General features: G+C 41.1%; 1 protein-coding gene across 2 annotated transcripts in view; it reads left to right on the top strand.

The window, feature by feature from the left end:
- Window positions 1–13,912, top strand: part of TAFA4 (TAFA chemokine like family member 4) — a 185,343-nt gene that overhangs the window by 166,119 nt on the left and 5,312 nt on the right. For both annotated transcript variants that reach the window (XM_073901771.1, XM_073901770.1), the window contains one exon: window positions 8,634–8,758. In XM_073901771.1, coding sequence (XP_073757872.1) covers window positions 8,634–8,758 — 125 coding nt within the window. The remainder of the gene's footprint in view (window positions 1–8,633; window positions 8,759–13,912) is intronic.

Raw genomic sequence — 13,912 nt, 5'->3', positions numbered from 1 at the left:
ATTTGACAGAGAGAGAGAGAGAGAGAGAGCGCACACAAGCAGAGGGAGGAGCGGAGAGAGAAGCAGAGGGAGAAGCAGACTCCCCGCTGAGCAGGGAGCCCAATGGGGCTCAATCTGAGAACCCTGGGGATCCTGACCTGAGCCAAACACAGGCTCTTAACTGACTGAGCCACCCAGGTGTCCCAAAAAAAGACATTTCAAAGAACTGTGCTAAGTTCCTATCTCTCCAGCTGGGACAGCTGAGCATATTTATTTCCTCCATCAATTGAATCCAAACCACACCTATTTTGTCCCCTTGGTCTGTCTCAGATTCTCTTTGTTGCCATCACTCGCAGTCCAGGGGCTCACATTACATTCTGCCATGCTTACCACTCCGGTCTCCCATTCTCTACCCTGAGCTTTCTACAGAAGCAGAACTCATCATGTCACTGACGTATTTAAAACCACCCTTCAGTGACTTCCCACCATCTTTAAAATAAAATCCAAGTTCTTTACCATGGCTTATGAAGCCTTGCATAGTTTTGACTCTGTCTCCCTCCTCTTTCAACTACACTACCCCCGTCCAAGTGGGGGCATTTACATTTTTTAGATCTCCACACTCCTACCTTTATCCTTTGCCTGAATCATTGCCGTCTTCCCCACAATACATATTTTGTCTACTTGATTCCTATTTTCCTTCCATATCTGCTGTATGCTCTTGTATCTCCCTGTACTTCTAGTTCATGACCTGTATGCCATTATGTTTTAAGATCTTTCTGAATGTGTGCCTTCCCATTAGTCTGTAGGTTGCTTAAGGATGGAAACTGAGTCTCTTATTTCTCCCCACCCACCCCACCCCAACTGTCTGGTCCATGAATGACTTTGAGCACACGGGAGAACTTATTCATTTTCAGTAATCACAGATTGCTTTCAAATTCATGGTATCAGCTGTGTTTGCTTGCTCTGTGGATTTTAAACTTTTTCAAGAACTTAAGACCTGACGAATTATAAACTTTCTACTCTATCCATCATAGAATCTTTAGATATAAAAAGTCTTACACATTTATCTCAGAGCACTTTTATCAGCATCTGGAAAGTATAGATGGTGTGGCAATTAAATTTACTATCTTTCTCTTAGTAAAGAAAATATTAATACCTTATCCTCCAGTAGCTTGTTTTAATTTTTATATACATTTATTATGTGGTCGAAATCCCCTTTGGGCACCACTGTAAGAATAACTGCATATCTGTTTGGTCAATCCATTTGTTTTTGTATATTTGTGTATTTAAGATAGGTCTCTAGAAAATGTGGTACATTTCAATATGAATGTGTTTTACCTAAATGGTATCACATTGTATATTTCTTAATCCAACCAGCTATCAATATTAAGTTGTGGAGATCTTTGTGTGCTAATACATACTGACCTATTGTGTTTATTTTTTTAATTGCTCCATAACATTCCATTATACGTGTGGATAGATTATAATTTGTTTAGCCATTCCTTTACTGAAGGACATTTTAGTTGTGTCTGTGTCATAACAGACTCCTAGGCTAACTAAATGATTTTCTTAGTGTTATAGGATCAGTAAGTGATAGAGATCAATGATTTAATGTCTGAGCAGAGTCTGTGCAGTGGAAGGTTCTGTGATGATGTACATATTCTTTCAAAATATTCTTAGCTCTATGTGTTGATGCCCATGTGCCCAGTATAATTGGTAACCACTAACCACATGGGGCTAATGAGCAGTCGAGATGTGCCTGGTATGAATTTAAATTTAAATGGGAATTTAAGACTAAAATCTTCTCTGTCAGACGGTGCAGGATCACCTTTATGTACCTATGTGACTTATGAGTACTACATTTGTAGCCAGAGAATACCCAAACTCTGAAGGATAGGCTTGTGATTCTATCTTAATATTTGTATCCCCTGCACCTAGCAGAGCCTGGCAAACAGTTGGTGTTCAATAAATGTTTGTTGGATCAAAGTCAGAGGAGGTGTGGGAAGTTGTCATTTAGACTCTAGTTAGGATGTATATCTGTTTTCATATCCCCTTTGATCTTCTATTCCTTATCCGAATGTTTCCATTAGGGCTTTTTAGCTTTATCCCATAATCATCTTTATCCCGTAATAATTATGCATTATCATGCTGCTAGTTGGCTTGTGGAAAGACCTAGTCTCTGCTGGTAAGTTCCTCTTATCTTATTTGTCAATAAGAATGTGGAGAGGATCTAAAATATAACATTCACTTGATTTACATTTAAATTAAAACAAAGGCGAGAAGACATTGGAGCGGGGCACTAATTAATGTTGGCATAGAAAGTGGAATATCCTTATGCGTTTCTGCTAATCCACAGCAGAGATACTTATCTAGTGTTTTCATTGCTTTTCCATAAAAATCATAGCTTTTATTAGTTAAAAAGGGAGAATAATTAGTTGGTTTTTTTCCTCCAATTTTTTTGGATATAATTAACTTATAAAGTCCTCCTGTATTATGGAAATGTGTCTGTACTCCACATTTGGGATTTGGGAGGAGGGGTGGGGAAGTACTTGACTAAAGCTGCGGTTACTTGGGTCCTACAACAGACAATTGTGTAGCTGGTAAGCACGTTCCCTTTTGAATCTTCGACTGGTATATATACAAGGCTGGTTAGTGACAGGAACTGTATTCTCCACATTTATCAAAATACCAGGCTATAGAGATAATGCTGAATGGTTTATGATAAAACGAGATAAATGCGTAGTATGATGAAGCTTCATTTATTTTGTTAGAGTGAACGCTTTCTAAACATTGGGTTTAAAAAAGTGATAAAAGCTGAGGAATGGGAGGCAGCTGCTTTTTAAAGCTATTTGTTTTCTTTGGCTGATGGCTGAATTTGTGTTCTGAGATGTCAGAAATCACTTAGTGAAGGCCGAGAATTCCCATTCGTACAGCAGACAACTGATGTGGTTTTTATGGACTGTGTGATGAGGTATGGAGTCGGTCTTCAAGATGGGGTTTCACAGAGTTGTGTGACTGGCGGTGTTCTCTGTGCCACTTGCAAGATCAGGTGTTTTTCAGAGCTTTTCCCCGTGGCAGTCAGGTGAATGACAGAGAAGTGTACTTTGCAAAAGCACTGGGGGAGGTGGAAGGATGCACCTTGCATTTGTTGGTTCATGGAGTTTTAATGTAGCACATTGTGCCCGGCATGTCCTAGGTGCTGGGGGATAGGATGCTAATTAGACTCAGGTCTTGCTTTCCCACAACAAACTCGAGAAAATGAAGGTACTTGAAGAGAGAGCAGAGAAGCGGTCAGGGACGGTGTCCCATGAGAAGCAGTGGATCTGGTTTTACCAGGCAGGAGGGAACTAAGTGGTACAGCAGGTAAAGCGTGTGCCGACGAGTAGGGGCAAGCATGAGAATGAGAAATGTCTCCCTCGGGCTCTGAAATGGTCGAAGACAAGGCTGGAGATGTAGACAGAGCCTTTGCTCTTAGAGACTTTCCATCAACTCAGATTGTAGGATTAATTCCTGTGTTCTGGGAATTTGTATTCAAGGAATAGTGGATGAAGGAGAGTAGGCCAGTAAGAAAGGGTATTAAAGTGCTATCAGCAAAGTTCATATCCAATCCCAGAAGATTCCAGAAAAGGAAAAATGGGATCTCTGAATTTGCCAGGTCAGGTAGTTTGTCAGCATAGGTTTCAGGGTGAGCCCTGGAGTAGCCAGGATTTGTGTGTGGGAGAGAGAACAGTGAGACTGAGCCAGAGAAAGTGAGATTCAGAGAGAGAATATGCACATTCTCGCCTTGTAGGATTGCCCACAATGGAGGCTCCAGGAGGGAAGAGAAGGAATAGAGGTGGTATTGTGTTTACCATGTATTAAGGATTATGAGGTCTGTTGAAGTAACTCAGCCTCTCATCTGGGGCTGAGTACATCCCAATGTACATGACTGTAGATTAAGTTTTTCTTAATGAAGATTTATTTATTTGAGAGAGAGAGGAGAGAGAGAGAATGAACAGTGGGGAGGGACAGCGGGGGAGAGAGAGGGACAAGCAGGCTCCCCGCTGAACAGAGAGCCTGATGCGGGGCTCGATCCTAGGACCCTGAGATCATGACCTGAGCCGAAGGCAGACGCCTAACCAACTGAGCCCCCCAGGTGCCCCGATTAATGTTTCTTAACCAGGGGTGATTTTGGCCACCCTAGGGATGTTTGACGACGTCTGGAACCACTTCGGGTTGTTAAACTGGGGGAGAGGGTGCTACTGGCATCTAAAGGGTAGAGGCTTAAGATGCTAGTCACTATGGTACAAGGTGCACTATATACTCCTACAATCAAGAATTACCCAGCCTCTAAAGTGCTAAGATCAAGAAACTCTGCCTTACGGGCAGGTCATGGCTGGGGAGGGTTGTACTTGTGTGAGCTCACACTTTGTGGAGAAGACAAACCTAAATCACAAAAGATCATTCTGTACCTATTTATCCACAGCCTCACTCAGTACTCTGTAGAAATAACAATACTTTGTTATGTGTGAAGTGTGTGAACAAGTAAAATGTTCCCTTAACAAAAATCATGTTCTCAGGACTACTTCTTTGCATGATACCTGGGTCAGGTTGGAATGGCTTCTTTTCTTGAAATAACAAAAATTAGCAGGTCTCCTTCCCCCCCACCTCCTGCCTATCTTTTAAAGTTGACAAATGGCTTAAAGTTAATAAACCTTTCTTTAATGTTAATTTGCAAAGAAAATCTTGAAAGAACAATGTTAAGAGCAAATCAGCTAAATTATCTGAAAATCTCAGAGCATATTTTTGTCATTGTTTCCATTTTTAAGACAGTATATATGCTAGGAAGATGTGTTCTTCATCTTTCAGTCTGTAGCTTCAGTGTAAAAATACACTTTTCTTTAGAAAAGCCTTAACTCTGTAAATGCAATGAAATGAGGTCAAAAAAATGAAAGACCAACTCCTGAGAAGTGAGCCTGGTGTTGGTCTTACTCAAAGGTGGGTTTATAGAAATAGCTATATGAATACATCTTGTGTTTTATTTCATGGAATAATGTTTAATTGGGACAAGGGATAGAAAAAAAACTTCATCTATTTCATACAACAGAGAGTACAGAAAATGCACCAAGAGCAAGATAGCTCATTGGTCCCATTACAAATTCACCTAGAAAACAACATCACAGAAAACACTAGTCACTACCATAAAACCAGAGTTGCACTGTTTTTTTTTTTTTCTTCTTCTTCCTTTCTGCATAAAACTAGAAATTCATTACAGGTTGGCAGCTTGAAGATAGGGATGTTTTGTATTTTCCTAAGTCAGGGAGGCATGGGGCTTTCTAAAAGAATTTTATTTTAAAAATAGAAGTGACAAGACACTTTCTCATCTCGAGTATATTACGGTATTTTGAACAGGATAAAATAGATACCTCCTACAAACTTATTTTCCTATGGAGACAAGGCTCAGTTAAGTGGGCAGATGTTCTCAAGAGTTATTTTAATAAAATCCTATTTCTGCGTCCTCTGTCTCAGCTCAAAGCCCAGCTCAGTAGGCATTCAACGCTTGAACTTCTGGGCTTTTTAATCACCTTATTCACTGGTGGGTGAAACCCTCAGTTCGTTCTCACCCTCGCTATGAGTTCCTTAGTCAGTCTTTAACACATAAAGGAATTTGAAATTTTTATTATGGCTACTAGGGTGGCGCTCATTAAGACTTTCTTTTCTGAAAGAGCATTTGCTGTTAAGTAAGTACGTCTCTAACACTTGGAGGGCCCCTCTTTCAATGTATTCTTCACTCAAATGTGAAAATGTTTTTTTTTTTTTGGCAAATAGAAATATTTTAAATTTCAAGACAGGTTGCTCTTTTAAGGAACCTGTTGTGACTCTGTCTTCAGAAAAATCACTCCATATTTTCCAGTAAAATGAAAGAAAACTGGTAAATAATTCCACAAGAGCTTGATCATACATGTTTTCTTCTTTTTTTTAAATAAATTGAAAGCCTTAAACAGAATACTATGAAAGTCTTTTATTTTTCTGTAGTTAAGAATTGGCATAGTTTTTGGTGATGAATGCCTGAATCTTTTTTTCCCCTCAAGCTCCTCTTCTAGCTTTGGCATCAGAATGATCTTAGGACCCCATGAGGCCAGTGAGGCAGTATTAGCATTTCTCTGCTGTGAAGTTGACATAGAATGAATCAGATGATTTCCTCTGTAGGGAAATTTCTCACTTTACACCTCAAGTGGTCTCCTTCAGACTCCTTTCTGTCCCAAATTGTTTTCTATCCCCTGCCGGACTAGCTTTCCCAGGCACACAGTTTTCCCTGCCTTATTGCTCCCCCTTGTTCAGAAACTTTCCATGGCTCCCTACCCCTTGGGGAATCCAGTCTAATCTGGAATTGGCATTGAGAGCCATTGAAGGTTGCTTCTCAGACCACCCACCTTGCTCAGCTGGGTCTCCTGGCTTCCAGGTAGGTCACTCCCTGACCCAACGCACCGCGTGCCTTCCCTGGGGCAGATCACTCGTCAGCTGCCTGGGCTTCTGTGGAATCCTCCATGTAGCCCTGGCCCCTGTCAGGAGTACATAGGTGCCCACTGCTGAGTGGCAGAGAATCTGCCTAAGGGAACGGTTTTAAAGATTAAAAAAAAAGTATTTTAAATTCAGCTGTAACTCTGGGTAAATATAACTAAGCTCTGTCAACATTTATATAACTTCCGCAGTCCTGCAGATGGAATTTTAAATTGAGGGTTGGGAACCATGTCTTATTTATCTTTATATCTACTTGGGATTGGCCTAAGGTATTCAGAAGATAATGAAGGACTTTGAATCTGGTCAAACTCTATGTAGCATATGTTAATCTAACTATTATTATAAGTTGTGGTACAGCAGAAAGACTTGTCGATGCAGAGGAAGAAGTCTAGATTCTAGTACCTCCTCCCTCATTTTACTCACTTTGTGGAAAGCTCTTGTTTTTTATTTCTGGCCATCTGCCCCCTCTTCCTGCTTCTGAAGGTTGTTGAGATAATCGAAAGAGGAACAGTATGTAAAAGGGCCTTGAAAACAACAAAGCTCCATAGAGTGTTGAGGTGGGATTGTTGTAATATCAGTGACTGAAAAGAATATGGCTTTCTCAGACTTCACCCAGCTGTCTCCATCCATCCACTCAAGTTCAGTGGCACTCTCTGACAAAATAAATAACCCATTTAGCTATATTCCTTTCTCAGTGCTGGCACCTTCTGACTTAAATAGCTTATGGTTTTTCTAGATCACAGTTCTAACTCATTGAGGTATGACTGGTTTTGATGGGACTATAATCAGATAGAAGCACAGTATTTGGCCGGAATCAGGAATGGTGGTTTTCATGGGGAGTAGACACAATGTCTAGCCACTTCAGCTGATAATGAAATGGTCTGGTGCCCTAACTGCGCCATATTGCATTGGCCTGACAGCAGCAGAGTTTTTAATGTTGCTTGCTATGTTCCCTGCTTTTGTTACTGCCTCTACACCTCTAGTTGTTTCTCCTACAGATCTCTGGTGTGAGGGAGGAGTGTGACTTTCAGGGTTGATGGAGGGAGTCTAGCATTAGAATGCCTCTGTCAAAGGGCCTCAGTTTTCTCTCTTCTACAAAATGCAGGAAATACATTTAGTGGGGTGCCTGACCCTCCAGAAAAAATAGCTATTAGGAATTCTCAAGACTTGTTTGATATGGTAGGCACTGGTAGTTGGAATCAAATCCACTGGGGTATTTTATTTTATTTTTTTTTAACAAAGTGCTGTCATTTCAACAGAAAAACAGGGCTCAACGACCCTTCCCCCTTAATCTACACACCCTACCCACAGCCCCAGATCTCTGACCTATACCGCTTGTGAGCACACCATAAAAAATGAATCCCAATCCCTTTGTCCTTTGACTCTGTGGGAATACCCAGGCAAGTTGGTAGAGTTTCCTTAATGTGTCTTCATCTGCCTCCAAACCCAGAGAATTTTCTGCTTCCTCATCTTATTGGCAGATGGCAGCAGAGGTGATGGGACAAGGGGGAAAGGCAATTCACAGGTGAGATCATGAGTCTAGAGTGAGGGCAAGTAAGGGAGCGCCATGCTCTTCCACCTTCACTTGGCTTCTGGTTGTTGAATTCAAGGGGTTACTCACCACTTGCTGGAACGGCATGGAGAGGTGAGGGACTCTGTGATGGAAATGTTGACAGTTTTGGCTTGCGCCCCGACAACAGACAGCATCAAATCTAACAACTTGGCCAGGTTTGTGTCCACCACGGGAGCCTACAAAATGATGACCACAGCAATAGCTAACATTTTCTGACAACCTAGAGCCGGGCCCCTGGTTAGCAGGGAGTTTGATATGGATTAGCTTTATCCTCTTGACATCTGTGGCGAGGTTCTATTTTTATCCCCGATTTACAGATGAAGAAATTGAGGCCAAGAGGAGTTAAATAACAAGTCGAAGGTCATTGGGAAAAAAAAGCACGGCCAAGTTCAAATCCAGGCGTGCTGCAAAGCTTGGCATCTCACTCTTATCTAAAGCATAATTCTTTAAATTTACTTACTGTGAAATAGTTCTTACTAACAATCTTTGAAGTCAGTATATTGATCCGTATGAGCTTTATGTTGTCCATAGTTGGAGGAAGCAACTGTATCACAAACATTATGTGGCCTTTGTCTTACAGCTTCCATCGTGATTCAGAAATGGTGGTGTCACATGAATCCTTGCTTGGAAGGAGAGGATTGTAAAGTGCTGCCAGATTACTCAGGTTGGTCCTGTAGCAGTGGCAATAAAGTCAAAACTACAAAGGCAAGTATAGACACACGCAATTCTCCTTTACAATGTCCACAGATTATTAGCTATGCGGTTTTCCCCTCTTCCTTTTATCCTGGCACCACGACATTATTTTATGTTGAGCCACCCTATTACTTTGGCCTTTTGGGAAAAGCCCATTTCCAAGTATTGCCCTTTATGTCCGATTTTACAGAGCAGTGATTTGGGGGATGAACTTGTTATTTTAGGCAGGGCCATGAAATTCATTACAGCTCCTTCAAGAGCCCAGTTTAAAATAAAGGGATTGGAGTTGGCAGGCCAGCATATCAAAACAGCACGGCGAGATTCCACACACAGTTGACTTGCTGAGGGAGGCATACTTCCTGGGAGGAGTTTTAATAAATTCAAGGTGTCACAAGTCAAGAGTTGCCTGTCCCCAGTGATCCTCTGTCCAGGCCACCCCGTCCCAGAAGTGTACCGCCATCCACCTAGTTCTTGAGCCAGAAATCTCTCTGCCTTAATGTCCCCATGTCCCATCTGTTATTGGTCCTTGGGATTGTTCCTCCCAACTCCCTCCTTGGTGTGTGTCACCATCCTTACAACAGGGGTCCTGTCCCAACCATGTCCCGTCTGGAGGACTGAGTTGCTGCCTCATTCTCCACATGATGACTCCCATCACTTTTGTGAAATGAGATCTTCTAAGCTAGTCTGTCTCTCTTGCTCCACTGGTCTTGCCAGTCTGGTGCTTCACAAAGGGAAGTGGCTTGCTGGGTTATTTACTCTTTTTTTTTCCCCCCTGGTTCAGCCTTCTGTTGGTACCTCTTACCGTGGTGCCTTTGTGGTTGCAAAGGAAGGTGTTCTTCATGGAATGTGCTTCCCTCCTTTCTTTTCTACTTCACCATTATTTCTTCAGAGTCCATCACTGATTGGATTTGTGTCTCCTGTATCTCTGAACATTGATTCTGGTTCTACTTTACATGGCAGGGTGTCCTGAGGGGCTTAGCACCTAGAGCTTTCTCTCTAGAAGAGACCTGTGAGGTCAGGCCCCATGTTTGCAGTGACCTTGATAGTCCCATAATAAAAGATTACATTTAGAACAAATGGTAACATTTTACAGAAAACTGTAAATGTAAATTTTACCTGACATCAGTACCAATACAAAATTAATAGTACAGTAAGTCAGACGATTAGTTACCTGGTTAAAATCATGATTTCAAACTCAAAACTATTTAACATTAATTGTAAACTTTTTTGTAAGTAATATAAAGATGACTAGGATAAATAACCTGATACAGGCATATCTCATTTTATTGTGCTTTGCATAGACTGTTTTGTTTTTTTTGTTTTACAACTTGAAGGTTTGTGGCAACCCTGTGTCAAGCAAGTGTATTGGCATCATTTGCATTGGCTCATTTAGTGTTTCTGTGTCACATTTTGGTAATTCTTGCAATATTTCAAACCTTTTCATTACTTGTTATGGTTATCAGCGATCTTTGATGGTACTATTATAATTTTAGGGTGGCAGCCCTGTAACACGGCAAACTGAATATGCACACCTATGTGTTCTATTCCCCTGTCTATCTTCCTCTCCTGGGCCTCCTTATTCCCCGAGATACAACAATATTGAAATGAGGCCCATTAACAAACCTACACGGGCCTGTAAGTGTTCCAGTGAAAGGAAGAATCACATGTCTCTCACTTTAAGTCAAAAGCTAGAAATGATTAAGCTTAGTCAGGAGGCCTTGTTCAAAAGTCGAGATAGACCCAGATCTAGGCCTCTTGCACCAAATGATTAGCCAAGCTGTGAATGCAAAGGAAAAAGCCATGAAGGAAATCTTAAAATACTCCAGTGAACACACAAATGATAGGAAAGGGAAACAGCCTTTTTTTGCCCATATGAAGAATGTTTGAGTGGTCTGGATAAAAGATCAACCCAGCCACAACATTCCCTTAAACCAAAGCCTGATCCAGAATACGGCCCTAACTCTCTTCAGTTCTATGAACATACAGAAGAACAGTTTGAAGCTAGCAGGGTTCCTGAGGTTTAACAAAGAAGGTATGTCCATAACATACAAGTGCAAGGTGAAGCACCAAGTGCTGATGTGGAAGCTGCAGCAAACTGGGTAAAATAAAGAAGGTGGCTACTCCAAACAACAGATTTTCGCTGTAGACAAAACAGCCTCCTAAGGGAAGAAGATGCTATCCGTGACTTTCATAGCTAGAGAGGAGAAGTCAATGCCTGGCATCAAAGCTTCGAAGTACAGGCTGACTCTTGTGAGGGGTTAATGCACCTGGTGACCTTAGGCTGCAGACAATACTCAGTTACCATTTCAAAAATCCTAGAGGCCTTAAGAATTAGACCAAATCTACTCTGTGCTCTAGAAATGCAACAAAGCTTAGATGTCAGTGTATCTGTTTACAGCTTGGTTTGCTGAATATTTAAAACCCACTATTGAGACTTATTCCTTATAAAAAGATTCCTTTCTAAATATTACCACTCAGTGACAATGGACCTGGTCCCCCAGAAGCTCTGCTGGAGATGAATGTTGATTAATGTTTTCATGGCTGCTAACATGACTCCTTGATCCAAGGGCTGCAGAATGGATGTCATTTAGTCTTTCTTATTATTTAAGAAGTGCATTTTATAAGGCTACAACTGCCACAGATGGATCTGGGCATGCTAGATGCCATCAAGAACATCGCTGATTCATGGGAAGAGGTCAAAATTAACAGGCGTTTGGAAGAAGTTGATTTTAACATGCATGGACAACTCTGAGGGGTTCAAGGCTTCAGTGGGAAGTCACTGGGGATGTGGTGGGAATAAAGTGCTGCCATCTCATGAGAAACATAATAGATGAGGAAGCACTTCTTATGGACGAGCAAAGAAAGTGTTTTTTTGTGATGGCATCTACTCCTGGTGAAGATACTGTGAAGATGGTTGACATGACAACCAAGGATTTAGAATCTTCCATCAACTTAGTTGATAAGCAGTAGCAGGGCTTGAGAGGATTGTCTCCCAGTTTGAAAGAAGTTCTGCGAATAAAATGCTATCAGCAACATGGCATGCTATAGAGAAGTCGTTCATGAAAGGAAGAGTCAGTCAGTGTGGCAGGCCAGATGGTCTTGTTAAAAGAAATTGCCATAGCCACCACCACCCTGATTTGTCAGCAGCCATCAACATCAAGGCAAGACCCTCCGCCAGGAAAAAGATCAGGACTGGATGCAAGCTCAGATGAGGGTTAGCATTTTTTCTGTGTGCTTTTAAATTAAGCCATGTACATTTTTGTTTAGACAAAATGTTATCGCACACTTAAAAGTACAGCACAGTATAAACATAACTGTTATGGGCCCTGGGAAACCAAAAAATTACTCTGGCATGCTTTATTATGATACTCATTGTGATATTTGCTTTATGGCAATACCTGCTTTACTGGGGTGGTCTGGACCCAAACCTGCAGTCCTCTGAGTTATGCCCGTATATGCTCTTATATCCAGAGCAATGGAAGTTTGTGGAGTCCTTTGCTGGTGGAGGAAGGAGGTTAACGCTCCCATCATTTCTATCAAGTCCGCTTCAGAGCTGCTCCAAATTAACTTCCAATCTATGTAAACCCAAGTGTGCTTGCTAAGCAAACTCTGCCTTAAAGTAATTCCACTCTCCTTTCCCCACTGGCCCCTTTTAGCCCTTTTTTCCCTATCCCCTTCCTGAGTAAAAATCTTGGGGCTGCCAACAAGCTGGGGTCTTACATCCATCAATGATAAAAATTTCCTTTTATCCTATTGCTTGTAGACTAACAGTCGGAAGATTATACTTGTATTGATCCTTATATATAAATATAAAATAAGCCATGAGCACAAGCCAACTGTGTTCTGGAAAAGAATGTGTCTAAGTAGTCTCTTGCTGGAGCAGCTCCCTCTCTATTTATGTGCAGTTAGAGAGAGCATTTGCAGGAAGCAAACCTTTAGGGGCATTTTGGCTCTCTGTGCTGGGAATATAAGTTTGCTCTAGCTAAATCCTCCACGGTAGTGACATTTCATTCGGCACTTTTTAAAGTTATAGAAACACAATACAGTTCCCTAAGCCATAATGATACTTAGCTGCTTTTTTTTTTTTTTTTTAGTGATATGCCACTTGAGAATAATCTCAAAGTAGTAAAACTTTGTTTCCTTTATTAATCCAAGTCACTGTGACTTGAACTGCATAAAACATTTTATGTCTTTTATGGATCTTATGAACAGAGTAAATTCATTTGTAGAGGTGCAGCTGGCTTCCTGGAAGAGCTTAGTACCCTCAGAAGCTGTGTCTTTTTCTTAAAATAGACAGCAACCTTATACCACAAGTATGACAGAGGTCCTACAGAGGTAAAAACCATTGCAGCCCTAGAGGGGGTATTAACTATATAACAAAGTAGTTTTCGTTTTCCTTAAACAGTTCATGTATAGCAACATCAAAACATGGAAATGTTGAAAAAAGATAATCCTGCAGTAAGCCACCTATGTCAGAATTTTGTTTTCCATTTAAATGCAAATATGAGAAGAGTAAGCAGTCAAGCTGAGATATTAACAGACTTAGATGAAGATATGACAACGAGGGGGACCGTTTTCAAGCCAGTCATCCTGTCTTTTCCAGGGGTAAAAGGGTAGCTGTGAGTTTATTCTTCCTCTACAGTTTCCAGTGTTTCCAGAGAGAACTTCAGCTACTAGTTCTCATGGAGAACTACAACTCTCATTGTCATCCTGCCTCAGTTTTCCTTTACATTTCAGTTGTTCATATTAAAGCTCCTAACAACTGCACGATGTTGTTTTATCACCGCAGTGAACCACTGGCCAGGGCTGTTTTTTGTTTGAGAATGGAAGTAAATCATAGTGAATTTCAAGAAATTTTAGGTTTGTCATGTTTTTGTTTTTCCAACATCTAAGGGTGAAGAGCTATGTATCTTAGGAGCTGTAGTTCTCAACCAGGGGTAATTTTCCATCAAGGGGATATTTTTAGTTGCCACACGTTGGGGAGTGGGGGGATATATGGACATTTTGGGGGGAGATACCAGACAGGCTGCTAAAGATCTTAAAATGCACAGGAGGGCCCCCCCATAGCAAAGAATTATCTGGCTCCAAATGTAAATAGTGTTGGGGTTGAAAAAAATCTGCCTTAGAGAATTTTTTTTTTTTTTTGGTAGCTGTTTGTAAGCATCT

The sequence above is a fragment of the Callorhinus ursinus genome, unplaced genomic scaffold (assembly GCF_003265705.2).
Source record: "Callorhinus ursinus isolate GAN/ISIS: 27379988/994484 unplaced genomic scaffold, GSC_fseal_2.0 scaffold15, whole genome shotgun sequence".
NCBI lineage: Eukaryota > Metazoa > Chordata > Mammalia > Carnivora > Otariidae > Callorhinus > Callorhinus ursinus.
The sequence above is the reverse complement of the archived record's forward strand: the minus strand, read 5'-3'. Positions and strand labels throughout refer to the sequence as shown.